Below are 27,050 nucleotides of genomic sequence, written 5' to 3' on the forward strand. Positions count from 1 at the left end.
GCCCGCCCGCCAGCCGCGCGCCAGCCAGCGTGCGCACGCGCAGCTCCCAGGCGCCCAATCCGCGTCCCCGCTCGCCCTTTCTCGTCAGCCCCGCCCCCTTCTTTGAACGCCGTCTGTTGCCGCAGCCGCCGCTCTCGACCAATCTCCGGCCGCGCTTCCGCGGCACCGCCCAATCGGCGGGCGGCGGGTGAGGGCGGGAGGAGGGGGGAAGGCATGACGCAGCGAGTTTTTCCCCTCGCGGCGCCTGGCGCCGGCTCTCGGCGGCGGCGAGGTCGCCGCTCCGGCCTGTGACGCGTGACGCACAGGTACGTGAGGGGCCGGCGAGCCCGGCGGTCACGTGGGGTCGGGCGCCGCCGCTGCTGCCAGGCGCCGCGGGTCCCGTGCGGTCGGCCCGCCGCTCCGCCGCCCCTCCCCCTCCTCCCCCCGCCGCATGTCGCTGGCGGCGCGCCCCGCTCCCCGTCAGCCGCCCGCCGACCGCCGCCGCCACCTCCGCCGCAGCCGCTGCCGCCGCCCTTGATGTGGTTCGGGGCTGGGCGGGGAGAAGATGCCGCCGTCCAAGTCCCGCAAGATCGCGATCCTGGGCTACCGGAGCGTGGGTGAGCGCGGGGCGCTGCCGGGAGCGGGGGGGAGGTGGTAGGGTGGCGGGCCGTTGAGGCGGAGGTGCGGTGGTGGGGAGGCGGGGGTGGCGGTCCGTCCCGGGCTCCGCAGCGCCCCCCTGCCCGCGGGGGGAGCGCGGCTCGGCCCGGCGGCCGCCGCCGCATCGCCCGCCCTCCCTCTCTCCCTCCCCCGCGGCAGCAGGTGCAGCGGCGGGGAGGGCCGGGCCGCCCCGCTTCCCGCCGCCGGGAGCGCGCAGCCGCGGCGGGCGGGCGGGCCCCGCCATGGCGGCGCCGCAGAGCGCTGCGGGCCCGGGGCTGCGAGCGCGGGGCCGCCCTGCCCTTAATAGGAAGTTTCATCCCCCCCGCTCCCGGCCGGGCCTTCCCGAACGGCCGGGCGGTGCGGCGTGGACCCCGGAACACCGGGGCGGGGGGGCGAGGCGAGGCGATTCCTGCCCCGCCGGGGGCTGTCGGGGGGCTCGGCTCACCCCGAGCTGCCAGCCCTGCAGCTCCCGGGGAACGCGGGGGTCCCGCTAGCCCGTGGGAGCGGTGCGGGGTGCGGGGCGGACCGAGAGCGCTCCGGCCCCGCCGGCTCTGGGAAGGTGGAACCGATCTCCCTCCAGACGCGCCCCGACGTAGGATTTAGAGTCACTTTTGAAATGCCGAGGGGAAACCAGGTTGCTCTGCTCCCATTTCTGGCCTTTTTTTTTTTTTTTTTTTCCCCCTTCTTTTTTTTTTCCCTTCCGTAGAGGTGCTCCCTGTCCGCATCGGCAGCGTAGCGATGCTGCGGAGCCGGTTGTACTCAGCCGTGGGGTTGTACTGACGCTGGTGTCCCCAGCACGGGATGGTGCTGCTCTTGCACAGGGCTGCTGGTACAATCCAGCGCCGGCTCATGGACGTGGAGGAACTTCCTGGAAGCGTCCAGCACAAGTCTATAGCAGCTGACAGGGGTTTTGTGCTGTAACTGCCCGCACCTGTAATCCTTTCTCCTCCTGCGTTCACCATCTTTGATGGAAAACGGTTTCAGATGTTTCACCGTTTGGGTTGTTAAAGCAGAGAGGAATAAGCCATAGTGCAGCTATCCTGATCGATCAAACTTGAAAGTGTAGATCAATGTTGAAGATAATGTGCGGTTGGAAAAAAAGAAGATGCTACAGAGAGATGCTGTGCTGCCATAAAAGGGGCTTTTACATTAAAGCGGTGGCTAAATCAGTAATTATCTGTTGTTACACACTCAGCACAAAGAACCCTTAAAGCTTTTTTAAAGATTAAAAAAAAAAGGCTAAATAAGCAGAGCTGTGTCTTAGATATTGTATGTAACTGCAGCCTGACTCTGAGATAGTATAAAAGGATGATAAATTTGTCTAGTCCTTAAAAAGAACAGTGAGTAGTGGGTTGATCAGTTTGCATAGTGTATTTGACATCACTTGTTGCAGCCTGGTTCATTGTCTTCTTGTGTGTTATGTTTTCTCTTTGAGCGCTGGTGAAAACAAGCAATGGGCAGCACGAGTGGGAAGGAGGAATGCTTGAAATTCTGTCCTTCGGCGGTCTGTGACGGGGACTGGGTGTGCTGCTGAGCTTTGGTCTTTCGTCTGTGGGCAATGACAAGCAGCAGTCAAAAAAAATGAGATGATAGCAGGGTGTATACTCAGTTGAGGAAAACCAGAAGAAATAGAACAGTATTGTTAATCTGGTTAGCGATGCTGTGAGCGATGGTACTCGTACACAAAGGATGGGCGAAAAGTTACCTAATGTCCATTGAGACCTACTGCTGAACTTCTTCAGCTGAGGTTTTCTGAGGCTAGTGCGGTATTAGGCTTGACAGGACAAGCTCAGTTTTATTAGGACTGCTACAAGTTGTACGAACATAGAATTAACAGGGCAAAAAACTCAGGTTTACTGTAGTTTTCCTTTCATTGTCCTTGGTAATTCTCTGTTACCTTGCAGGTGAAAAATCTTGCATGTTAAAACTGCCGAGTTACTTTTCTTAAATATGGGAGCATTAAATGTCCAGGCAATACTTATGTAAAGTTAAAGCTGTAGGAACAGGTCATTGGGGTCTTACTTCTATCTTGTAAAGCTGTTAGAAAAACAAGAAAGTTAAACTGTGAGATTGAGGTTGAGTCCTCTGCTTTTCCAAATGTGCCTCCTAAAGTCTGGGAGGATAGTGACTTAGTTTGGCTTCAGAGAAGTCTTTGAGTAAGTCTTGCTTTGTATTATGACGGCAAGAATATTACTTGAACCCTGGGTAAGAAAGGATCTAATCTCTTAGGACAAGGTAGAAAATGAAGAGCATTTCTTCTGGGGAAAATGCAACGTTTGAATGGAGCTGATGTTCACGAAGGTGGGGAATAATTCCAAAATCTGGAGGACTGGAAGGAAATGTTTTCTAAATTTCCTTTCGTAATCAGGGAGCTACATTGCTTTGCCATGAACATTAATCTTGACCCTGGAATGAGGGAGGCTAATTTTGGTAAGTTGTAAAATGTTTATGGTTTTATAGGTTAGCGTAAATGCTTAGGTGACCTGCTCTGTGGAGTTCGTGCTCTCCTGGTAATTTGTATGGTGTTTGAGACGAAGCTAGTCAGAAAATGGCGAGCTTTTTTTCCCCTGTGTCTCTTTCAGTTATGTGTTGAAATAACCAGGTTTTGATGACATATTTTGAGCAGTGAGCTGTTCCCTACAGTTGATGATTCAACAATTGTGCAGATCTTTCAGGTTATGAGTGTGTATAGTAATGGGCAGGCATGTCCTCCGCAGGGACTTGGGAAACCGAGTCTGAATCTTGTACTGGCTTCATGCTAAGCCCTTGGTTCTTTTACTTGCGTTAGATTTTATTCTTATCCCAGTGATGTTGTCAGGTAGGCTAGAGGTTGGGAGTGGTATTTTGATGTAATAGTTCTTGGAACAGAAAATTGGGGAGTCTGCTTGTTTCAATACACTCCCTCTGTCTGTCAACACCACCATCAACCCTTTCCTATGTGAAACTAGTATTCTTTGCTGATGGGAGCGATCGCAGTGGAAGCCTCATGAATTCCCAGGCAGACAGCCTTTCTGAGATGCGGACTGAGTATCTGCCAGGAACTTCGGGACTTGTTTTTTGGTGAGGAGGGCCAGTTATGTGTGGATATAGCATACGGGTTGTGGCATGATGCTAGGCAGAATCACACAAGAATGCCTCCTTCGGGTTTTGCTCAGGCATAAATTGGTCTAAGAAAGTTAAATTCTATTATGTAAGTGTGCTTGTCTCAGTGAGGTTCTGAGTAGAAATCAGGTGGATTTCATCCCAAAATCTGATTGTTTCACAATGGTAGGGACTTGACTTGAAGTACTGTTCTTTGATAAGTGACCAGAGTGGACCAGCCACTTGAGATTTGATTGTGGAAAAAAATGTGTCTTATACATGGTGAAGCATAACATTTTTAAAAGTTATTGCCTTCATGGAAAAGAACCTTCATGCTTGTATTTTGGTCATAATGTGATATATCCCAAATCTAGTTGGAAATAATAGATTTGCATGGAAATAAATCAAGCAAGATTAAGATTTTCTGAATGTCTTCGGAGTAACAGCCACTCTAAAAAGCAGCGTATAGTTGTCCAGAATGCTTTGTGCTCAGTTTGGTTCTCTTTTCTTTGTAGAAGAAATTTAGTAAATTCGGACCACAAATGCCTGTATGAAACAAGAAGTTTCTTAGATTATCTTGTAAAGTAGCTTATTGCTGGGATTTCTGTCTTGTATTGAACTGATGGATTTAAGATAAGCAGGGAGGTGTTGGTTGGATCAGCTGCTCCAGTTGTAGGTCACTATCTCAGCCTGATTTGTTTTTTTGCTGTTCACATAACTCGTGCTGCTGGTGTTACAGATACACTTGCAGAAACTGGAATTCTGTTTCTGAATTTTACACATTTGGACTAGTGATCTGAAAATGCTCTCCTGGTCAGCTTCTAGCTCTGAGGGGGAGATCCACTCAAGTTAGTGGTGACTTACCTATTTTCTTCCCCAGCTAAATGAATCAATTTTTGTTTAGGTGGGGAGCAGTCCGTACTGCAGGCAGAAGTAGTCATGGTCTGTGACTGCAGCATGCAGGTAGCAAAAAAGCTATGATGGAACAGAATTATCTGCCAAGGTTAGATTTATATGAGAAGGCTTCCAGGTGGTTGTATTAAGCTAAAAACCACTTCTCCCCCCTCCACCTTGCCTGAAAGCAAGACAGACAGAAAAAGCAGTACCTTTAACATGCACCTGTAAATAGTAATTGTTAGGACAAAATGTAGTCGCTGGTTTTGAAAACCTGAGTTCTTTGAATATTAGGAGGTTTGTATTGTAAAATGGAGTTGAGGTTTTGCTTTTTGCTTCTGGAAGATGGCATCTGTTCGCACAGTAGTATGCCGCCCTGAGGAGGTGTCCCTTTGATACTGGATGGAGGGAAGTGGTAATTTTAGCAGGCAATAAATTGCCCGTGTAAATGTCAAGAGAGAAGGAATGGAGAAATTACTGCTGTCATGTGCTGTAATTTGGTTTACAGAAATGGTTGTGTTCACAGCATTGGAAAGCCTGAGCTTTAACAGGAAAATTGAGTGGTTCAGGATCCAGCTAATACCTAAGGTTAAAATTTTGCCGAGTCCCTAGTAAGTGCCAAGATTATTTTCATAGCGCTTCCCTCGCTGGGACTGCATTTGCTCTGCCGGGGTGCAGCAATGCTGCTAAAAGGAAAGGTTGCAGCTACCAGGGGACTGAAATGAGGCTGGAAATGCCAGCTTTAATTGCATTTCAGTGTGAGTGACTGCGCTGTTCAGCAGTGAAAGTTGCTACAGCGCATTCGATAGCAGTAGCTGGAAGCACTAGAGGCAGCATGTTCAGCTGTAATATCAAGCCACAGTAGGGTTATTTGAGGACACCGTTCCAGGATTAACTCTTAAATTGCCTACTGTGGTCTCTTTTACTGGTGACACTTGCAGGTTTTGCTTTTATATTTGAGTGTTTTGGTATTTGATTATGCAACTTAGAGTTAATGTTGACGAGAGAAACCAAATGAAATGTAGATCCTGTAATTTATAAGCTATATAAAGTTGAAGCTCTTCATTTAGATATACTACACTGCCTTAAGTGTAGGTTCTGGGTAAACCAACCTCTTCTGCGGTACACACTGCTGCGGAAACTTAGCATAACCACACGTTTGGAATTAGAAGAGCAGGCTCAAATGTGATAAACTACTGATTATGATTAACTTCCTGTAGCTCTCCTGAAGGTGACATTCAAGGGCGTCTTTTTAAAAGTGCTTTGACTTAATTGTCTGTTTGATGCAGAATGGAAACAGTTTCTCTGTGGGATGTTCATAATGCACTCAAGCTCTGTGAATCCTGCATGAGTCAAAATTGCTTGGTGTCATCTCAAATTATCCTAAATCGGAAGCTGCAGACACGAAGCACAGTACGTAAAAAGATGAAGCTGCCCTTGTCAGTCACGGATCTGTCTCCTTAAGGACTTGAGAGGCTTCCTTTTGTTTCCCAAGGCCTATATTTGAAGTGAATGGCAAATTTGTTGTGAATTTGATAATGTGAGAAACAAAAATGTGCTCCCTGAGTTTAGGGGGGCGGTTGTTGCTTAAAATTTCTCTCTTCCAATCCTCGTCAGGACATTTGCTTTCCTACGTGGTTCTTGCGCACTGATGGCAGCTATCCTGCAAGTGAGGGTATGTGGGATGGGGGGAAAAAGGTAAGAATGTGGAGAAAGTCCGTGTTGTATGTTGCCTAGCAGACCTCTTAACAAGGTTTATTTCATGTGGGCTGTTAAAGATTGTATTTCCTTCTTAAGAAAACAAAGTACAGTGGATGCCAAATTGTTGGGGGGGGGGAAAGTGAACTTGTAACAAGGAAGTAAACTGAGGCAGTTTTTGAACAAAGCATTGAAATAGGCTTTCGGGTGCAGCTTTTCTCAAGAGATGTCCCTGCCACTTTCCTTTCTAATTGCCCTGTAATGAAGGCAGATGCAAATGAACTGTGTAGGGCAGGGCTTCCCTTGGCACAAGTCGAGCTAATCCTGTACTGTGGCTGAAAGTTGCCCCTTCCTGCCCCCGCCCGTGTGCTGGCACTTCTCTGCTGGAAGCCTGGTCACCAGCTTGGGGAGTTGATTTCTTTGGAAGGTTAAGCAACCAGAAGGAAAACTTTTCCTATCGTTCAGCTCGTTGGCTCTGCTACTGCAACCCTGACAGAGGGAACAGGGTTTGGAGTGTGAGCTGTTTGGGGGAGGGTGGAGTAGGCTCTTTGTGGCTGGGCAGACTTTACTTCAGTCACTCCTGTTATGAAACCACATCTGTAAGTATTTTCCTCCGGGGCTGCAGATAAGCGTGAATGCTTTCTCGTAAACTTTCAACAGCGGGCCTTTTGAACCCGAGTAGTTCTCTTCACGGAAAAAGATAGCCTTGTAAAGGTGGTGCCATGCGTTAGGGAACCATGAAGAAATCAAGTTTTTCAAGATTCTTGTTTAAATAACCTTGGTAGTCAAATCTAATCGTTTCATGCTGATTCAAGGAAAAGTAACATGTTTGACCTGGGGTAAATCTAAACCTCGTTCTGAAGTCTTCAAATTCAGATGATGCTTCAAGTGATATGATCTGGAATTTTCTGGAAATGCTTGGTAGTAAAGATACTGCAGTGGATCAAAGCCAAAGCTCCAGAGTATGATCGTAGAAGCGTTTAGGTTAGAAAAGACCTTTAATATTGAGTGCACCTAACACTGCCAAGTCCACTACTCAACCGTGTCCTTAAGTGCCACAATCTACATGTCTTTTAAATGCCTCCAGGGATGGTGACTCAACTATTTTCCCTGGGCAGCCTGTTCCAATGCTTGACAAACCTTTCAGTGAAGAAATTTTTCTTAATGTTCAATCTAAACCTTCCCTGGCTCAACTTGACACAGTTTCCTCATGTCCTATTGTTTGTTACTTGGGAAAAGAGACCGACCTCGACCTTGCTAGAACCTGTACAACCGTACAGCGAAGTGCAAGGCATTCAGATTCACTGATTGCTGCCGTATGTGGAAAACCAGTGGAAACAAATCTAAAGGCTCTGTTGCCTTTCAGAGTGATCCTCAGTGTTTGCTAAGATACCCTACAAAATACCTGTTTCCTGCAAATACCAGTCCTCAACCTGGCTGAATCCTCCTTTAGTTGCAAGTATTTATCAACACTGTTGCAGCGTAGAGATGATTCACAATTACTTAATCTGTTTAGATGCGCTGGTTCTTCCTCAGTTTGATCGCTGTACGCGCAAATTTTAAGTATAGTTGTATGAAGGATGCAGGATGGGACAATGGTGAAAAAGGTAGTGATATAAATGGGTGATGCAAGTTCTGAAAGTGCGGATTTTTGATTATCAAGCATGACGTGCCAGTCGAGATGAAGATAGGACAAGCAAAGAATAGCTTGAGCCTTGGGGGCTCCTGTAAAAGGGAAGTCTATTTGGAATGTCTTATGGGACTTCTGACGTGAATTAGAGAAATTATGATTAGAACATGAGGAGGAAATTTATAGAAGTTTAATTTGGATGAAATCCTTATGAGTTTGTGGATAATGGCCAAAGATTAATCCTTTGAAGCATAAGACTAAGTGAATGATTTCTGAAGGCCTTTTAAGGAACAAAAGACCCTAATGTGTGACACTCAGAAGACTTGTTCAGAAAAGTTGTGGTACTTCTATGTTATAAATATCATCTAATCATCATTCTGTCATAAATAGATATGAACTGAAGAAATCCTGATTCCCTGATAGATTATGCTTTAAACAGTGGAGTTTCAGCTCTGTTTTGCTAATACTGTGCTGAAGTCTTAAAGAATGAGGAGTTAATACTTCTGGAATGGTTATCAGTATTCTTGGGTATTTTAGACTACAGGAACCAGAAGAGGATGCATGACAAATTTTAGTGAGTTGTATTCTGTGGAGTATCGAGTTAAATGAATTTTAATTTGGAAAAAGAAGGAATACATAAGTGGTCTTCAGTGTGTGGGTGTGAACATGTGCAAGTTTAATACTGAATTATGGTATGAAAGTGTCTCTTGACAACATTGTCTCGTGAGTTAGTGGGATACATCTGTCTAGCTTCAACAGCTTGTCAGATTGTATTGCCAAAACTTCATTCAATATGTATGACCTCCTTTAAAGGTACTCTTGCTATATGCAAAAGAGCTGGGCTGCATAATATGTAGGAAAATGCCATTAAATCTGTCCTACAAACTGTCAAAACAATCAAGAACTTGACATTAATGCAGTGAAGTGTATTTTGCTCTAAGGCTTGGTCCTCCATTAATAACAAATTTCTGTTGTCCTAAAATCCATTTCAAAATTAGCATTTTTAATTAGACTTGGAAATTTCAGCTTTGAAACATCCATATATACAAGCACCCTGTTCCTTAGTTTCCTGCAGTATCTTCTTCTGCATTGTTTTCTTGGAAATATCTGTTTCTAATAGATGTTCTGCTTCATCTGCATGGTTTGATACCGGTGAATAAATTCTAAAGAATGGTGTTAGTTGTGCTGTTCTGCTTTTTTTTTTTTTCATGTTTGGAGAAAAAGGTTGTCAAAATTCTTGATAAATCTTTTGCGGTTGCTGAACTGAAGTCTGAACGTTGTTTAAATGTAAAAGGTAGTTCAAGTTTTTCTGAAAAGTAGAGCTAGGAAGAATAAGAAGATGTCTAAATGTTTCAAAAATCATGTTCTTTGTACAGCGTATCAAGGAGTCTTGTGACACCTAAACCATTTTTCTGCTTGTCCTTCCTGAACTGCAAAATATCTTTTATCCCTAAGTGTGATGGTAGGACAGAGGGAGAGTTAAAGTGAAACTTCCAGAACTGTTTCAATGACTGGCTCGTTGAAATTTCTTTTAGATGAGTGCCTTGGATGGTGTTCCTAAGCCTAGCATCAGGTTGTGCTTTTCTCACAACCAGCTGCTGTGAACAAGTGTAAATTCATGGTAATACAGAAAAGTAAGATGATGCCTTCTCGCTTTGCATTTCCAGGCAAAAAGATAGTGATTGTAGAAAGCCTTAATCCCATACACAATTTATAGCTGATGATGAGACCGTAGGTTATGCATTTATATTTTCTGAAGATGGTCGTATGAACATCCTGTTATTTTGGCATCCAGCTGCTCAGGTGGGTGTGGGCCGTACATCCCAAAGGTTGGAAGGGTTTAAAGGTGGATGTTGGTAAGGAGAAAAAGGGACAGCGTGAGAAGGGGTGTATGGACCCAAGTTTTAAGGGCAGCTTGTTGTGGGGAAAGTTGGGCCATGCCTCTCCAGTTCTTACAGCAGGGAAGTATGGAAACCAAAAATGAAACTATGGGTTATTTCCCAACTAGCCAGGCTAAGGAAGTAAGCAACTTCTGAAAGTCTTTGCTGTACCTATGGTAAGTCTTCGCCCTCGACCTATTTACCAGTAATAGTTAATGTTTTATCCATTTCTGCCAAGTAGATGTGGTGTGTGCTTAATTTGTTAGATACTGTTTAAAATATACTTGAATTTAAGATTAGGTGGATTGTTTTACGATTTCACTGGATAATAACGGAGTAATAGTCACTGTTGCACTGTGAGGATTTTATTGGTGTTGATACACAAAGACTTGTACAGCAGACAAATACAATGCACTGCTCGCTCTCTTGAAGGCTGGCCTGGAGTTAGGTTGCCTTAAACTGTAGCTTGATACTCAATTCCTTGTCCAAGTTGTGTGATGGTGCTGGCAGAGAGCTGGGAAGTGAAGAATCCAGTGTCAGCTGGCAAGTGCTTCCTCAGATGCTGGAGCTAGGCTGGCTGGAAGACACTTCACTTGCGAAAGACAGTCTTAAGTGGAAAAATAGCTTAAAGTCAAGTTGCAAGTGTCATCCTCCGTTATCTCCCTGGGCTATTTTCAGGTGGTTGGGAGAGGGTAGGAGTGGGGTGGTCTTTGTTTTTTAAAGTTTGTTCTGTTGTTGTTGGTTTTCCTTGCAAAGATCAAAGTTATGCATTGTGACCTTTTTGTACTAGGTGGTATAAAAACTGAGAATAGAAAAGTATGATTCCTACCTGAAAACTCTTAATTTGAAGTACCTTGTGAGCCAACAGATAGATACGCACTGGTTATGAAGGTAAGAAAGCCATCTGGCTGTTGTGACAGGCAAGAACTTTATAGTAAGCTATAGCAACCCAGGGTTACCTGTTCTATCTTATCTGCCTTATGGCAAAATCAGCTGTGCCATGTCATATGTGATGGATCTCTGGCTTAAATTCCCTTAAAATTTGCCAAGGTTGAGGGGCTCTAATGATTCTTCTGGTACTCTGCATGGTGTTATCCTTACCCTGGAGTCTCTTTTTTCGTGGTGTCTTACCCACATCTGTCATGCTGTGATTTTTGTATATTACTTTGAGCCTTCCTTACTGTTAACAGATTGTCCTCTGTATTCAGAGGCTGCTCTGTTACATTGATGGAGTAAGTGTGTAAATGAAGAAGGCTTGCAGTCGGAGTTAGTGGGGTGGGGTTAATGATAACTCCAGCTGTACAGAGTGCTATGGTACGAAAATGACATTTAACAGATTGTGGCTTTATACAACCCTGATTAATAGAGGGGAGGAATTCACATCTTAAGCAGAAGGAAGATGCCTGTAACGTTAATTCAGTGAAGATCTAGAATTGAACTGGAGGAGAGACGACAGTAACTTATCGAAAGTTGATCTGAGTCTGATGGGGGGAGACGGTTTTTAGAGAGGATGCTACAGGTCGGGCATACTGGTGTTTATGTTGGCATGGTTATGTATAGATCCACAGCAGCCTTGTGCTAGTGCAGGAGAATTAAAGTGATCACAGTTCAACTGTATGATCATGAATCACGATGGTGTCTGCCTATGCATCTGTTGGCAGAGGTGTGATGGATTTGACCATGTCCTGCTCCACAGTGGAAGAGCGAGTCAGCACTAATCTTTGTCGGTATCCCTAAAGACCACCTTCTCTATTTTGTGCTAAGAGATGTTAGTGTTGTGAGGGTTGGTACCGCAGCTCCTGATGCTTCGTGCAGCTTTGGGAACTTCCAGCAGTGCAGGTCGTGGCAGGTAAACAGTGCTGCATGCTGATGTGGCCTGCTGGTAGCAGCACTCTTTCCACAGAAGTCAGATTTTGGCTGCCATGTGTGTTGTTGGCATTTGATGACATTGGGTTCGTCAGACTTTGAACCATCAGTGGGGGCATGAAGAGTTTGTTATGTTGACTGACTACTTCATAGTCAGGCATAGTGCTGCAGGCTGAAGCTGGTTTTTGTTGCTGAGAACTAGTGATTATTGCCCAGTTAGATTGAGATACATATATATATATATATAGAGAGAGTTCGTAAGTTGTAAAAGTAACCTGCCTGTAGTTGTGGGAACAAATCAGTAATACCTTCAGGTTTTGCTGCAGGTTGGTAAATAGCTCTGTGGACCTTTTGTCAGGGTGAAGCTGAAATTCCTTGGCTCTGGTTGCTGGATACGTATCACACTATTACAGCAAGATATAGGCATTTTTATTTCTAATGACATAGCATTTAGAACTGATTTCATGGTGAAACAATGACAGTTACTAAAAGTATCTTTCAAAGACATTTCGTGTTGTACATACCCGGTGATCCAAGGAAAGGTCAAGTTTATTCAGATACCTAATTAGCTGCTTGAAGTGTGTGCATAGGGACAGAGAACTTGGCTTCTGCCCAGCAGTACAAGTTGAATTTTGCCTCTTCGGGAGGGGAAATCAGTACAAAGTTCAGGCTTTTTTTCCTCTTAAGTGTGTCATAAACTGAAATATCAGGATCTGATCTTTAAGGTTAGTAAGCTCCCCTTTAGAAGTGCAGTTAGGCAGAACAACTTGGTATACTTTAGTTTAGGGAGTACATTTGCTAATTAGGCTAGCAGCACATGCCTGATAAGTCAAGTTGCCTCTGAATTTCTGCCGCCGCCGCCTGAAATATTTTAGGCGTGGTGATGTGGGGCGGGAGGTGAGAAGGTGCTGCAGGGATGCACAGTTTCTGCAGGAAGTCTGAAGGCACTACAGAGGGTAGTACTTATCTGAGCAAGTATTGGTTGACTGTCTGGGGTACGAATGTCTGAATTTCCTGTGTAGTTAGGAGACCCCAGGATGCAAGTGTGGAGTTAAAATTACTTTTCCTTATTAAAAGGGAAATATCAGGCAAACTGTGGCACTTCTGCCAGCAAGGGTAACAAGCAGGATGGACTGTGCACTAAAATAACTAAAACCTTTCTGACAATCCTTTGCTGAGGTTTCTGGCTTAAATGGAGACAAAATGGACACCTGGAAGTGGCAATGAAGCTGTTGCAGGAAAACAATGGAATTTTTCTCTACGTGCTTGCCTAATACATTGCAACAAGGTGTAAGTGAACATCGAGGGGTGAGGACTGCAGGACGGAGCAAGCTTGCTGTTACCTATCAGGGAATAAAGCACATGCTCTCTTGTTTTCCTTACAGAAAATATGATCTAGGCAGCGTTAACTAGAACTCTTGGTTTGTGTTTTGAAGGCTCATTGCCGCCAACCTAGCAAGAGCCTGCAAGTACACTTGGGAGTTTGACTGCTTTGAAATCTGAAGAAAATAAAGGCAGCCATCTGACTTCCTTTCTAAATGACTGCCTCTCAGATTTCTTCTGGCTTGCAGAGGAATACCTTTGATAATCCTCAAGAAAATTGTGCAACGCAGAAGGAAGGGAAACAAGCATGTGGCTTTTTCTTCCTGCAGGCTTGTGTTCTTGTTATTACAGTCAGTCACGTGAACCTCCTCTTCTACAGCAGGAGTAGTTCATGCTATGGTACCTTGCTGTCGAATGTATTTCCTTATATCCTAATACAAAAATAGATCAGGAGAAGGCAGGGAACAGTTGGAGCAATGTGATAGTGCCATAGACCTTGAAAAAGAGCTTGTGTTGTCCTGAAATTACTGATCTGCTCTTCGGTTTGTTATGAAGATCTCTTCTGTTCTTGAGGTACGTCACTACGTTATCGAAAGCTGTCTCATTGAGGTTCTCAGACTTTTACAGGATCATAAGGGGAGATCCTTTAGTCTGTCCTTCAGAAAGCTCAGACAGCACTCTGAGAGGGGTGCCACCACTCTCTGTGTTGCAGATAGAGCATGGGTATCATATGAGCACCAGCTGAGCTCTGTGTGTCGGCAGGAGTCTTCTCTGTAAGCATCAGAAAATAATTTTTTAATCCTGGTATCATAATGTTGATGTTGCAAGGGAATCACTAGAAAGTGATAAAACTATGGCTCAAAGTAGGTGCTTATATGTAATAATTCCTCATGATTAAAAGTTTAATAGTAGAATTAAGTTACATCTGGGTAAAACACAAGCTATTCATTGTATCACTGACTCCAGAGGTTTAGAAACAGACATCTTTATTGACCCAGATGTATCATTTTTATAGTCATTAGAATAATTCACCAAACTACATAGCAATGATCTGCAAAATAGCACCTACCTAGCTGTAAATTAGCACCTGGGGAAAAAAATCTTAATTAACCATATAAAGTTGCTAATGATGAAGGCTGAGCAGAATTATGAGCTAGTGCTGTGTTCTGAGATCATCTACTATGTTCTGAAAAGATTTCTGTCGAAGAGCAATGTTGTAATTCCCTTTCCCTACCCAGTTAAACCTCCATCTGCTCTAAGAAGTTGTTCGGTCCCTTTCTGTGCTCTGAGGTCAGACAGATAATCTGCACTGTGGAAATGCTGGTGCCTCCATTTTGTGCATCTTGGTATTCTGAATTGAAGAAGATGAAAGATCCTAATGTTCAAGTTAAATCGAGTGTAACTTTCAGTATGAAAACTTCATCTCTGTGAAGCGTAGTGGTGAATTGAGCATAGCTATGTGTGAGAGATTGAAAGCTGGGTACACAGTAGGTACCTACTTGCCTAATTTGATATGACTGCATTATGAAATTTCCCAAACCCTTTTGTGACAAAACCTAAACTAGTTTGTTCTGTGAGTAAAGCTGAGTAGATCTGTGTGGAGACTAACCTAGGTAAGGTGCTAAGCTTGTGGTAGGAGTGGGTTAGATGCTGCCAGCTGTTGAGTGTTTAATCAAAGTACATAAGTGGGTGTTTGAATAGAAAAAGATGGGTTAAAGAAACTATGCATCTAAAATCCTAACAGAACTGAGAATTGCAAGTCTTCAGCAGTTGTTGTTCTTGACCCCATCAAACTGTTTACTCATTGCATGTGCAGATGATTTTGAGTATTGAGAAATTCTTCCTGTTGAGAGAAACTGCTCTGTGCTGCCAGTGGCTGTCATTGAGGAGATGCCACGTTAAGAGGGCAGCTGCAGAATCGAGCTTGCACAATGCCTTGCTTGTGGAGCTGGTGTTTGACTTGCTCACTGGCCGGTTGCATCAGACTATCTTCTGGGTTTGGGGTGAAGTTGGCTCCAGATGAGAAATTCATCTGGGCTTTCCCTCTGCCTATTGCAAGGAGAATAAGGATGTGGGATGGGGTCAGCAGGCAGGCCGAGGTGGACCGAAGAGAGGCCATGGCCTCTTCAGAGAGGCCAGCTGTTCATCAGCCACCCGTGCTCACTTACTCATCTTCTTGGTAAACTGCCTGGTGTTGTAAAGCTTGAATTTTAAGGCTAGATGAAATACCGCAGCTCTTGTCCAAGAAGTAATAGGATGAGTAAAAACTGAATTTGGCAATTGTTTTGCCTTGACAATTGCAACGGCAGTTGAAACTGATGTGCTCTGACTGCACCCATCAGTGTTTATGGGATGTTCTGCTTTATGTAGCCAGTGGTCTATTGTATGAACAGAAATACGACAGCTTTGTTTTTTGAAACAGCTTTCTGTCTGAAAACCTGCTTCTTTTCTGTTCTGACAGTGGAAAACTTTACTGCTCCTGCATCATATAATAAATGATAAATTGTGTATACAAATAGGCTTTGGGTAGTTCTGGACAACTTGATTGAGCTTTTGCCCGCCTGGGACTTGTATTCTAAACACTTGTAAAACCTGTTCCTCCCAGCCATTATCTTCTGTCCCCTAGCTCCAGGGAGAAGGGGAGTCAGCAACCTTGTAGGATTTTGCTTACAACTCCTCTGCCATAGATGATCTGGTGCTTTGAGTTACTGTAGCAAGTACAGCTGGAGGAGTCATCTTGTTGCCCTTGTTTGATTAATTTCTTTCTTCCTAGTCAGTTTTAAGTGCTCTGATTCTGTGAACGGAGTCAAAAGGTTAAATCATAATCATCTTCGGTAAGATTTTTGCAAATGCTTTTTCTTCTTAAAATCGCAGGTCTCCATCAATTTAGTGAATGCTTCCAGCAGACTCTTATCTTGCTTCTGCTCATGACACTTCTCTTTTGGTCTCAACAGATGTTTGTTTTCTGAAAACTTGAGGACAATGAATACACTAAAAGTACCAGCATGGAGGATGCTACAAGGGAAGGCTTAGCAAACTAAAAAAACGTTTGGCGTTTGTTCCAAATGAGGGCATATTAGAGCTGAGCTTTTTTTTTTCTTTGAGGTGTGCACCCTTCAGTAGTTGATTAATCAAGTCTTTGCTGCTGGTGTCAGGCTCTCTTGTGCTTTTAAGCTGAAGTGTGCTAGTGGTGTATGCACATCTAGACTGCAGTATCTCCCCGTGTCCTCCTCCCTGCAGTGCTCTGAGATGGAGTTAGCACATCAGTAAACGCAGTTGCGTGTGTTCCTTGGCCCCTGCCTCAGGGATGTTATGTTTATGTTGTAATTCTCTCTGAAAATGATGCCTGATCTTTCTGGGGAAAGGGGAGATAGGGGCTCAGTTGTCAACTTAATTTTCCTCTCTGTCCATGAGCATAGGTCAAAGGCCTGGAATAAAACCTGTGGGACAAAGTTCAAGCCAAGCTGTTGTTTACATGGCGCTGTGTGCTCCTTAGGCATGGGCTGAGACAAGGCAGTGGGGTGTTAATGACTTAAGTTTTAAATTTCTTGTATCCCCTCTGGAAGCCCTGATTTAGTGGGATACTGTTGCACACACTTACCCGAGGGGGTATGTGGCTGGATCCAAGACAGGACAGCTTCCCTGTGGCTCGTGTAGGAAAGCAGGCATCCTCTTGTGATCACAGACATATCATTACTGGAAGGCTTGTTACAAAGCTTGCAGGAATTTAGGAGGAGAGTGTTGGAACACTGGTTTTGTCTGGTTTTGTTTCCTCCTCTTTCACTGTTAGGAGGAAAGCAGTAATTAATACAGCTGGATGTTAAAACGCAGCATTTTCTGTTGGCTCTGACTTCTTTCTAGTATTCAGTTTCCAGACTTAGCACAGACAGACGGTAGCAGTTAAGTCTTTAGGATCCTCCTTAGGAGGAAAAATGTTCGGTGATCTGTGCTTAACTCGGCTCTTAGCTTGAAGATATAATGGCCTAATATAGAGATAGTTAACTTTGTTTTGAAATGGAGTGCTTAGTATGGGCCGAGAAGCTGAAAGCATCTGGGTAGCAACTTCCTAAGCTTATAGCTGAAGAAGAAATAGCCTCCAAGTTCATTCACTCTCTAAGTGGTGTCCAAAATACAGTTTCAGAAAGCTGCCGGGATGCATAGTCTCAGTTCTAAGTCTGTCCTTATTAGGATGATTTCGGATGTGCGTGGTTCCTTCCCCCCTGCTTCCTTGCTGGAGCAGCAGTTTGAAGTTCAGTGTTCTCTGGAAACTCGTGCACAGCGAGTATGACACCTTTAGTTGCACTGTTAGGTGTGTCACAAAATGTTATCCAAGAACTTGATTTGAGAAAACGCAACTCTTAAAAGCTTGTGTGCTGGTTGGTCTTGTGGGGGTTTGTCTGGGTGTTCTAAGCATTGTATCTGGAATAAACTGGCGTGATTGGTAGGAGACAGCAAAGGGGTGAGCATGGCAGAGCTGGGCAGTGATGTTAAAATAAACCAAGCAGTGAGTTGATGAAGGTTATGGCTGTTGGAAGATGCCCAAATGATGATGCTTGTATTGTAACATTTTCTTCCTTCGTCCTGGAGGAGTAAATCCTGGAAGTGTGTGGTCAATGAAGAATTGACTGCACATGTAATTATTAAGCCGAACATCCCGTGTACTGCTTCCATGCTTGTACTTTGTATGACTTACAGTTTTTTTAGAATGTCTTTAAGGAAAAGTCTTGCTAAGTGTGCTGGTAACAAGAAGTCAAATGTGAACAGGTCAGGAGCCTTGTATGATGAAGCAAGAATGGGGGCGGCTGCAGTGGAATACTGTTTTCTAATATCTCCTGAAGGAATGCTTAGGAAAGGACTTTTTCTACAGCAAAGTATAAACATCGCATGGTCTGAGCACTGCAAGTGGGCAGTCTTCATCCAAAGCAATTAATTCTTGAAAATAGTTTTACTACATAGTTCAGCCACAACGTTGGATACTTATGATGTCATTGAAAAGCTTCCACTGAGTAGGATGGTCTCGAGTCTAAATTTTAACTTGAGGTCGTACTTTGTTTGTACCTCTTGCTGATGAGAAGAGTATAAAGGAGGAGCATAAAGAATATGCTCATGTGCAAAAGCAGCTAATGCACTTGGCAACTTCTATAAGAGTGAATTTGTCCACTAAACATAATGTAATAGATCTAGTAGGTTCCCAAATGTAGATGATGTGCTGCAATGGAAATTGTGTTAAGACTTCAGTAATGCTTTGAAAAGTCTTCAGCTGCAGAGCTTTAAAGGTGATTTTTGTGGTCAATATATGTGATTTGCCTTTACCATCTTGTAAAATATTTCAAGACTAATTTCGTCTTCTTTTTTTCCAATCTGCTACTAAGTGCAATGCTTTGCATTACTCTTTAGGGGGGGGGGGGGGGGGGTGATCAGATCAGTGTAACCGAAATCGGGAACGTTGTAGTAGCAGTTAAATTGCTTTCAAAAAAATCCAATGATGCCACCTCTATCGCTGTCCTTAAAATACAGCATCCACCAGTCTGTTGTAGTGTGGCATTAAGAGGATTAATAGGAGACTATGTTGATCTCAAGAATTTTGAGGTCATCCTTTTGTCATGGGAAATACTTCTGGTCTCCTAGTCAAACCAGATTTGGGTAATTCTATCCAAGTTCCTAGTTTTCTGTGCAACGACTGAAAATTATTTCTAGTTTTCCTTGCTTCTTGACAGAAAAACGTTCCACGTATAGCACTTCGTTAAATTTAGTTTCATGAGGATTGGACACTGCTACTTTTAGATTTGTTTTAGACTGGAGGAGGCACTTAAATGATGCTGTGTTAAAAAAACAAAAGCAGAACACATGCCGAGTAGCTTTTGCACTGTTTTTCATATGTTCAGGAGACCCAGTTACTAGGAATAGGCACTTAATTTAAAAATTAGGTCAGTTGTCGTGTATAGATAGTTTAAATGAACCGTACAAAGCTCATACTGGCTCTTAGAAAAACATCAGTATATCTACTGGTAAGTGCAAAGTGGTAACAGCCTGAAGACTTACTTCAATACAGACTGTCTTTTCCTTGCTTTACAGGAAAATCTTCACTGACGATTCAGTTTGTGGAAGGACAGTTTGTTGATTCGTATGATCCAACCATAGAGAACAGTAAGTAAAAAACGGACAAGCTGCTTTTCTGTACCTAACTGACTTTTATCAGAAGCCATTGTGATTATACATATTACTTAAGTGGGCATTTACATATTAACATTAAAGCTCATTAACTAACTGTTAAGTTTTTGTACGCTTAAACCAATGCTTACTAAGCTTACAGTATGGCAGTGTGGAAATCGCTGTGTGCGTATTTCTCCAAACAGACAAACAGTCTTTTAACAGTAAATGAAGGAAAACTTAATCAGTCGGGCAAAAATACATCTCCTTGTATTATATGGGTGTTGTTGGACATCTGCTTCCCCTAATACAGTCAGGGCACTTCAAATGAAGTGTCACGCCTATATGAAAGTGTGCCACTATGTACAAGTATTTTAAAGTCTCAGATGTCTCATTTGATCAGTATATCCAGATGAACACAAAGCCAGCAATACCAGTCAGGAGTAAATGACTACCTTAGAAGGTAGACATGCTGTGGACATGATAATACGATCATCTTTTAAATTACTCACTTCCAACTGCTTGATAACAAGCCTGGTACCCTGTCAGCTTGCTGCAAACAGTGCGTAACTGACTTCTCAAGTGTCTTTCAGCAGTTTTTTTTAATATTAGTGCCTTTGTGAATTGCTAGCATAGCGAGTGGGTGAAGATACTAATACTAAAAATGCTGCCACGAGCAACAAGTCACTTCAAAGGCGAGTTACGCGGTATTTGTTACAGTCCAATCGCTCACTTCTGAGCTAGCTGTGGTCATAAAATACTTGAGCAACTGTGGTGCTCGGCAGAGTAACTTGATTATATTGGTTCACTTCAATCATGTGGCAAATAGAACTTTTTGATTTCATGATCATAACCCTGGAGTTGTATTTTAGTAACCTGAAATGCAGTGGTGGCATACGTTTTTACTGTTTCGAACTTGTGCCCTAGTATGTTAAATCTATGTGATACTCTGGAGTTTTGAATGAAGTAATATCAGTTGTGACAGGTTATTTTTCACTGTCTGGGCTATATAAATGCAAATTATTTAAAGTAATCTTAGTTTTATGAAGGTATGTGGGAATGGATAAAGCTTGAGCGACATAGGGTCAAAGTCTCTCCAAAATACTGAGTCTGTATCTTGTTTTAGGGTATTAACACCTTGGTACAAGGTTGGCTTGTTTGATCCTTTACAAGCTCTTGTCGTCCACAGAAGGCTATTGTCTGTAAATACTGTTAGTAACTATGTAGTTGTATGTCTCACACTAGTGGCACTTCTTAACTATCCAGTCTGGATAAATTCTGCTCTTATTTGACTCTTGTAGTATGCGCTGCTTGCTTGATCTGAATTTAAATATTGAGCATGTCATGGCTGTGAAGTCTTTGCTGGGCAGGGACATCTTGAAAAGGCTTAACTTTTCACTTGATTTCATATTTATTTGGAAAACAAAGAACATTATTCATTTGGTGAAAGTCTTGTGATCTGCAGCATGGCTGGAGGAGTTTCCTTTCTGAAAGGTAGAGAATTGAAGGACCTTTCTTGTGTCAGAACACATTGCTGGGAAGTAAGGGTTGAAGACATAAGATGCGTCCTGAGGTTCAAAGCAGTAGCAAGTCTGTCCCATCTTCAAGCCCTGGAAGGCTTGATGGAGAGAATGTTTTAAAAATGCTTCTGTGAAGAACAGAAGAGATAGCACTTTCAAGTTTACCACTAAAATTTAAAATATGTTGACGTTCGTTTGGATTTTTTTTAAGACAGACATGTGAAACTAGTTTTTATGGGATTAGTACAAAATCATTCTTAACTTCTTAATCTTTTAAAAATGTTTTTTAAATCTTTGATCAATCCAGTCTTTTGACACTCGTAGCTGTATGTTTCTGATTCTGTGCAGGGTCATAAGACACAAAGTGCGTAATCCACTGTCTTACTGTTTTCCTAGCTTGTAATTTCAAATCTGGCTGACAATGGTGGCAGAAGGGGTTGAGAAGTCCACGGTGCTGTACTAGGGGTGGTGTAGGAGAACATTTTTTCAGTGCTTTATGACAGGTTATAAAACCTTTTCAGTTTCATGTAGTGATTTGGTCTACTTCACAAAACTTAGAAATGAAAAAAATACAGGCTAAAGAATAATCCGGCCTGTACGATTTCTGTTTTTTCTCCAGGAAATTGTTACTGATAATTTCTTAGTGTTCTACTAGCACTGATGAAAGGGTGGAAAGCTGCAGTACTGCTGGTAGCTTAATCTTTATAATTTTTGTCTTCAAATAATAAAACCTGCACAACAAATTGAGTATAAAGCTAAATTATAGAAGGCAAGCTGTAATAAGCTCTTACAGGAACAAGTTGCGTAGCACGTAAGTCTTGAACGATAGGAATAAGACCTAATATTCTCATAGTTTCATTTTTTCAGTGTGAAAATAACTACCTTCTTTGGAAGTGGTAAAGGGAAAATAAGCTGTGTCAGGTTTCACTTAGTGTTTGTTACAGTGAGTGCTGCTTCACTACTGCATTTTCTGTTGCTTATATTACATTAGAACCAGAAAAGTTAGTTTATTTAAGTTAACGAGCATGTTGAATTCAGTTGCTTCTACTAAACTTGTGTATCAGGAAGAGTAACTTGTAGTGTTTTGTGGTGGCAGTGGAGGTGAGAGTGAATTGCTTGGCAAAATAGGTTTTTCCTTTTCTGAATGTCCCAACAGGAGTGACACCGTGATGGGTGGCTGCCCTTGAGACAGCCAGGTTAAGAAACCAGTGGAACAATTATTTGTGGGAGTGTTGGAAAGAGAAGGAAGATCTTTGCAGAGCAGGAGTGTGTGGAGGGAGTCTGTGTGGACACTGAGCTCAGTGGGGCTCTGAAGGCTGATTAGCTCAGATGAGCTAAGACCAGAACAATTTAAAACTCAAAAATTTTACTGGAATAAAAACTAGAATCTTCATTTGGAACTGAAAGCAAATAGGTCGGAAAGAACAGATAATGAAGATGTATGCATAACTGCAGCCATCCACATCTTTGCAGGGATGTGTTTGGTTATCATTAATTCAGTGATGTTGTGTTGCAGGAGGGCTGACGTGACTGCCTGAGTCTCAAAAATGTTTTCTCCAGCTCCTCTGAGGCCTGCCTGGCTCCTTTCCGCTTTTCCTTGCAGTTTTGGAGAAGCTTCTAGTGCTGTACCATAGCTCTGTGGTCTTCCTTTTTCCCCTAAACAGGATCAGTAGCTCCCTAAGGAAAGGAATAGTCTTCCCCCAAGGGCTTCTTACATCCATCCCATGTTTTTTAATACAATTATGAGTAGAAGCGTATTAGAAAGGGGGAGGGAGCTGGAGGAACCCTAGTAGTTGTGGAGGGGATACCTGTAGCTTTAGATGGGTTTGCTAGAAGCATCTTTAAGGCTAAACTTCTTTCATGCGTGTCAAGGCAAGTACACTGGAAGGGTGAAGTATGCTTCTTCCCAGGAGCTGCTGCTGAGCAGTCTTCTCAAGGGGTGGAGGTGAGGCTTCTGAGGAAAGCTAAAAATAGCTCCGTTGCAGTACACTTCCCAGTGATCTAGAGGATGTACTGACAGATTAGTGACAGGCATCGACTTTGGAATAACGACAAATAGAAAGGGATGCAGAAGGTAGTAATTGAGGAACCCTTACAAGGTGGCTGTATTTAGCTACCAGCCAGTAGCTTTATGGGGATAATGTTGACACCACTCTCGAACCTTTACTCAGTAGCACTATTGATCTAAAAGCCTGCATTGATATACCTGGTACTGATTTTTTTTTGTCATAATGGCTTGTTTTCATGGCAGCTGTCATCCGAGTTGCATATGCAAATCTTTTCATTCATGTTAGTCTTCATTGAAATATACTTGATCTTAGGGTAATGATGATCAGCAGCTGATGGTGTTGCTGCGTAAGTTCTGCTTCTGCTGAGCTGTAGCAGCATTCGGGGCCGCGCACTGCGTGTAATTTTACCAGAACTTTCTCTGATGGCAAAGTGGCTTTAGTTTCTTCGCAGTGCAGCTGTTGACTGCACCCTCAACTGTGTGCGTGTATCTGTTTGCTGAGTTGTTCGCTGCAGCACCAAATTCTCCAAGCTTGAGCAGCGCATCAGAACTAGGAACAGTTCTAGGTGAAGGTGGGGATTGCGGCTTGCTTCATATAGCTACGCTTGAGTTGTGTTGCAAGGTGTAAGCATGTCTCGTTCTTAGAGCTGTGTGCTTCCTGGAGCTAAAAGAGGCTTTACCCGTGCTTCAGCTGATGAGCAGCTTTTCACAGATGCTTGCATTAAGACTAGAACTGCAGAGACTGTTCAGGTCTGCTGAAATCTGTCCTTGGCATACTGGGAAGAGCTATAGTGTGCAGTGATGGCATTATTAGTTGTCTTGCTCGTAGGCGCAGCAGAAGGCAATGTTTCCCAGGATGATAGGTGACAGAATTGGAAGTGAAGACTTCCTCTGGATCAAGGGGACCTGTGGATAATCGCATCTGATACAGCTGTGGGTTTTTCCCAAGATGAAATTCATACCAGGAATGGTTTTTTAAAAGCTTCAGCAAAGACACGGAAGTCATTAATTACGACTGCATCCAAGCAGATCTGTGTTCTTGCAGTGGGCTGTTCCTAGTGCTGCAAGCCTCTGCACTGAACTAACAGTTCTCCTCGCCCAGTCTGTGGTGACTCCTCCACTGTTTCCCTTCCCCTGGCTCTGTCACACTCTGCTTCCAGTATCGATGATGGTGATGTCTTTGCTGGGTCTATTCTAGGCTTCTAGAGTAGTCTGAAAAAGCTGCCATCTGTCCCTTTTAAAATATTAACTTCATGAGGCTTTTGAAGCTACTTTGATTGCAGAGTGCTTTGATGTGTATGTGAAGTGTCAAGAAACTAGAGACACAGTTACTTTTAATATACCTGTTAATGCAGTGTGTCTCTGGACGAGTCTGTTTTCCCTCTGACTTGAAGCAGTGATATTGTATATAGTGACGCAGCACGTTAACATCTGCTTGAGCAAACAGTTGCTTCTGTCCCCACCACAGCATTCATCCAAGGCAAAGAGCTGTTGTAGGTTCTTGTTTCCTAACCCTAAAATCTCGTGCAGCGATGGCAGCAGCGCCCAGACAGTGACTTGAGAGAGCTAAAGCCACTTGCATGGGGAATAGACAGGGTGAGGGAGGAGCACTCTTTGAGCCTCCATTGTAGATTGCACTTGTCGGTATTGTAACGGAAGCTAAGTACGCTTTAGCTTTACGCAGGTTGTTTAGACACTCTGCGTAAGTTTGGCTTTGCTGTTTGAATTGCTCCTTTTTTAAAAAAGGGTGCTTTGATTTACTAGGTGGGTTGAAACCTCCAGTTTCAGATATTTCAGCCCACTTACTCCAGATAATACTCACATTGTGGAGACTTGACAGGGCAACGAGCGTTGGCAGGGAGTAGGAAAGTCTGCGAACGTCAGCTTCTAGGAGGCCCTGCGCAAAACCCCGAGGGTGTAGGCAGGAGACTGCACAGCGGGATGGAGAACATTCAGCTTTGTAGCTTTGGGAAGTTGTTGGACAACTTAAGAGTGTGATGAACAGGTCTCTGCAGTGTTAGCTATGTCCCTGCTCATCACTGCAACGGAAGATGAAGCTTCTTAGGACTGCTAGTATTTGGGAAAACTACCTCAACTGGAGGACAACACAAACTTTACTCGGTGTATCAGTACTGTCCAGTAATTTAGTGCAACGCTAAGGCCAGTGTGAAGCTCTGAAGCCAGGGATGTGTGCTGGCTGGTACGTGCAGTGCTCAGTAGTACGTTATTCCTATAAGAGCCGTGACACTGCTTTTGCGGTTGAGTAAGACTCCTCAGCTCACAGCGTGTTGGCATTTCATGAATCTGAGGAAAAGAAGCAATTCTCATGGCCTTTGGGGATTGAATGTACTTCCTGACTGAGGACTAGGTAGGCTGGTAGCTACAGCAAATGTGAAAGCAGCACGGTAAATTTCTAGCTAAATTCTCATTAGTTAGGTTTAGTATATTCATAAGTTAGCCTCTGTGTGGTTTAGCCCCCAAAGATTATTACTTTTTTTTTTTTTAAAAGACAGATCATTTACCTCATGGTATTTTACGTTTAGGAAATTGATCTTGCTAAACTGCTTGGAAACTGGGGCAAATATCCTGTAATAAGTTCAAACTTAGCTTTGATGCTAATTGTGTTACCACAAATTACGGTTGCCTGGGAGTCTCTTAGAAATGCATGTAAAAACCCTTTTTTACTCTTTCCTTTTAAGTAAAGAAGAAAGTACTGCATTCAATGTGAGAATCTTCTGAAATTTGAAATTTTAAAATAAACATCTGAGTTTCTTTAGCTGCCGTATGCTAGTTAAAAGTGCAGCCGCCTGATCTAGCCTTTTACTGCTACTTTAAAGCCTGTAACTAAAGTTCCTTTTCTTAGTGCCTTGGCTGATGATGGCATAGATGAGTGACTTCTGATCCCTTTCTTGTGTATAATTCTGACTTGTTTATGTATTTCTTGTTTGTTCTAGCTTTTACAAAACTGATCACAGTAAATGGCCAAGAATATCATCTTCAGCTGGTTGACACTGCTGGCCAAGTAAGTTACCTATCTTTGAATCTTTCTTCAGAGGTAAGACAACAGGTATTCATAGTCCTGTAGAGCTAAGTTGGTAGTGACCATTGGTTCAAAGGTGAAGGTTAACTTAAATGATTCTGCCTTGTCGTTTAGTCATTAAAGATCAATGTTTCTATAGTGTTTATTTAAAGGCTTTGTTTTGTTGGGGTTTTTTTTTGTTTGGATTTTCTTTTCCCTGTCTATTGAATTTACCTCTAAAGTGAAGAAGGAAGTGCCTTAACTCTGATGTACTAAGAGTTCCTAAGTAGCTTGCTTGGTGTTTATGGACTAAACTAGCAGTCTTGCTTGAGATGGAAAACGTCACTTCAATAAATGATGAGTTTTTCCTGTTTTGTGTGCTCTGGCTATACTACTGTGACTTGTATCTGTGAAATAGTCATGGGGAGTAGACAGAGATGCATATAGGCGGTACTTACGGGGCTACCAATAAGCTCCTGCAGTTTGTTTACATTTTTACATGATGGTTCATGTGTGCTTCTGAGCCTTCACGTAATGACAGAGAGCGCAGGAGGAGACAGTGAACACGTGTCCTGTAGCGTGGTCAGGAGCTTCGTGAGGTTCAGGTGTGTGTGTTATAGTGCTGCTTGGCTGAACTGGCACTGCACGTTCCATGCACGGGAGTGCTCTGTCTTTTGGAAGACCCTATATTGGGGGGGGGGGGGGGCGGGGAAACCCAAAAACAAACAAAAAAACCCCACAACAACAGAATGGGGGCTGTTAAACCTCTATTTTTATCCTAAACTTTTTATTTCTAACATGTTCTTACCTGCCATGATTTCTGATATTATGCTTTCCTTTGGTTTTTTTTCAAACTCTGAGTTAGTATTAAACAATGTTAGTATTGTGAATTATGCTGCCAGTACCCAAGACTTTAAAGCTGCAGGACACTTGCTCATAGATGGGAGACTATTCAGAAGGGTTGTAACCTTGTAGGTATGTTTGATCGCTTTCTTTGGAGAGCTGCATTGACTTAAGAATACCCATGCTTTATTTACATGGTGTCAGCTTGTGGTGCTAATCAGCAGCACGGTATCCACTTGCAATCCCTCTGTCAGAGGGGCTGAAGTGATTAGAAACAATACTGGCCACACGTTCTGGGGCAAGATTGTTTGATGGGGAGTATCCTGGAGAGAGCAGCGAGTTTGAGAGATGGGCAGACTGAGAGGTGTGAGCCGCAGAGAAAGCTCCGTAGGTTTCACTTGGTGCCAATGTAAGCGTGCTTGCCTTGCATCTCCCGTTGTAGTGTAGTGATAAAAGTGAAATGTCGCTTTGAGGAAGAAATAGCCTTCTGGGAAGGCAGTGT

General features: G+C 43.3%; 1 protein-coding gene across 2 annotated transcripts in view; it reads left to right on the forward strand.

Annotated features, from left to right (window-relative positions):
• The first annotated feature begins 488 nt into the window (after nucleotides 1-488).
• RHEB (Ras homolog, mTORC1 binding) overlaps nucleotides 489-27,050 on the forward strand; it is a 41,226-nt gene continuing 14,664 nt past the window's right edge. For both annotated transcript variants that reach the window (XM_086466798.1, XM_086466799.1), the window contains exons 1-3: nucleotides 489-596; nucleotides 19,084-19,155; nucleotides 25,641-25,708. In XM_086466798.1, coding sequence (XP_086322924.1) covers nucleotides 545-596; nucleotides 19,084-19,155; nucleotides 25,641-25,708 — 192 coding nt within the window. In that variant the 5' untranslated portion in view covers nucleotides 489-544. The remainder of the gene's footprint in view (nucleotides 597-19,083; nucleotides 19,156-25,640; nucleotides 25,709-27,050) is intronic.

The sequence above is a fragment of the Leptosomus discolor genome, chromosome 6, assembly GCF_034619465.1.
Source record: "Leptosomus discolor isolate bLepDis1 chromosome 6, bLepDis1.hap2, whole genome shotgun sequence".
Lineage (NCBI taxonomy): Eukaryota > Metazoa > Chordata > Aves > Leptosomiformes > Leptosomidae > Leptosomus > Leptosomus discolor.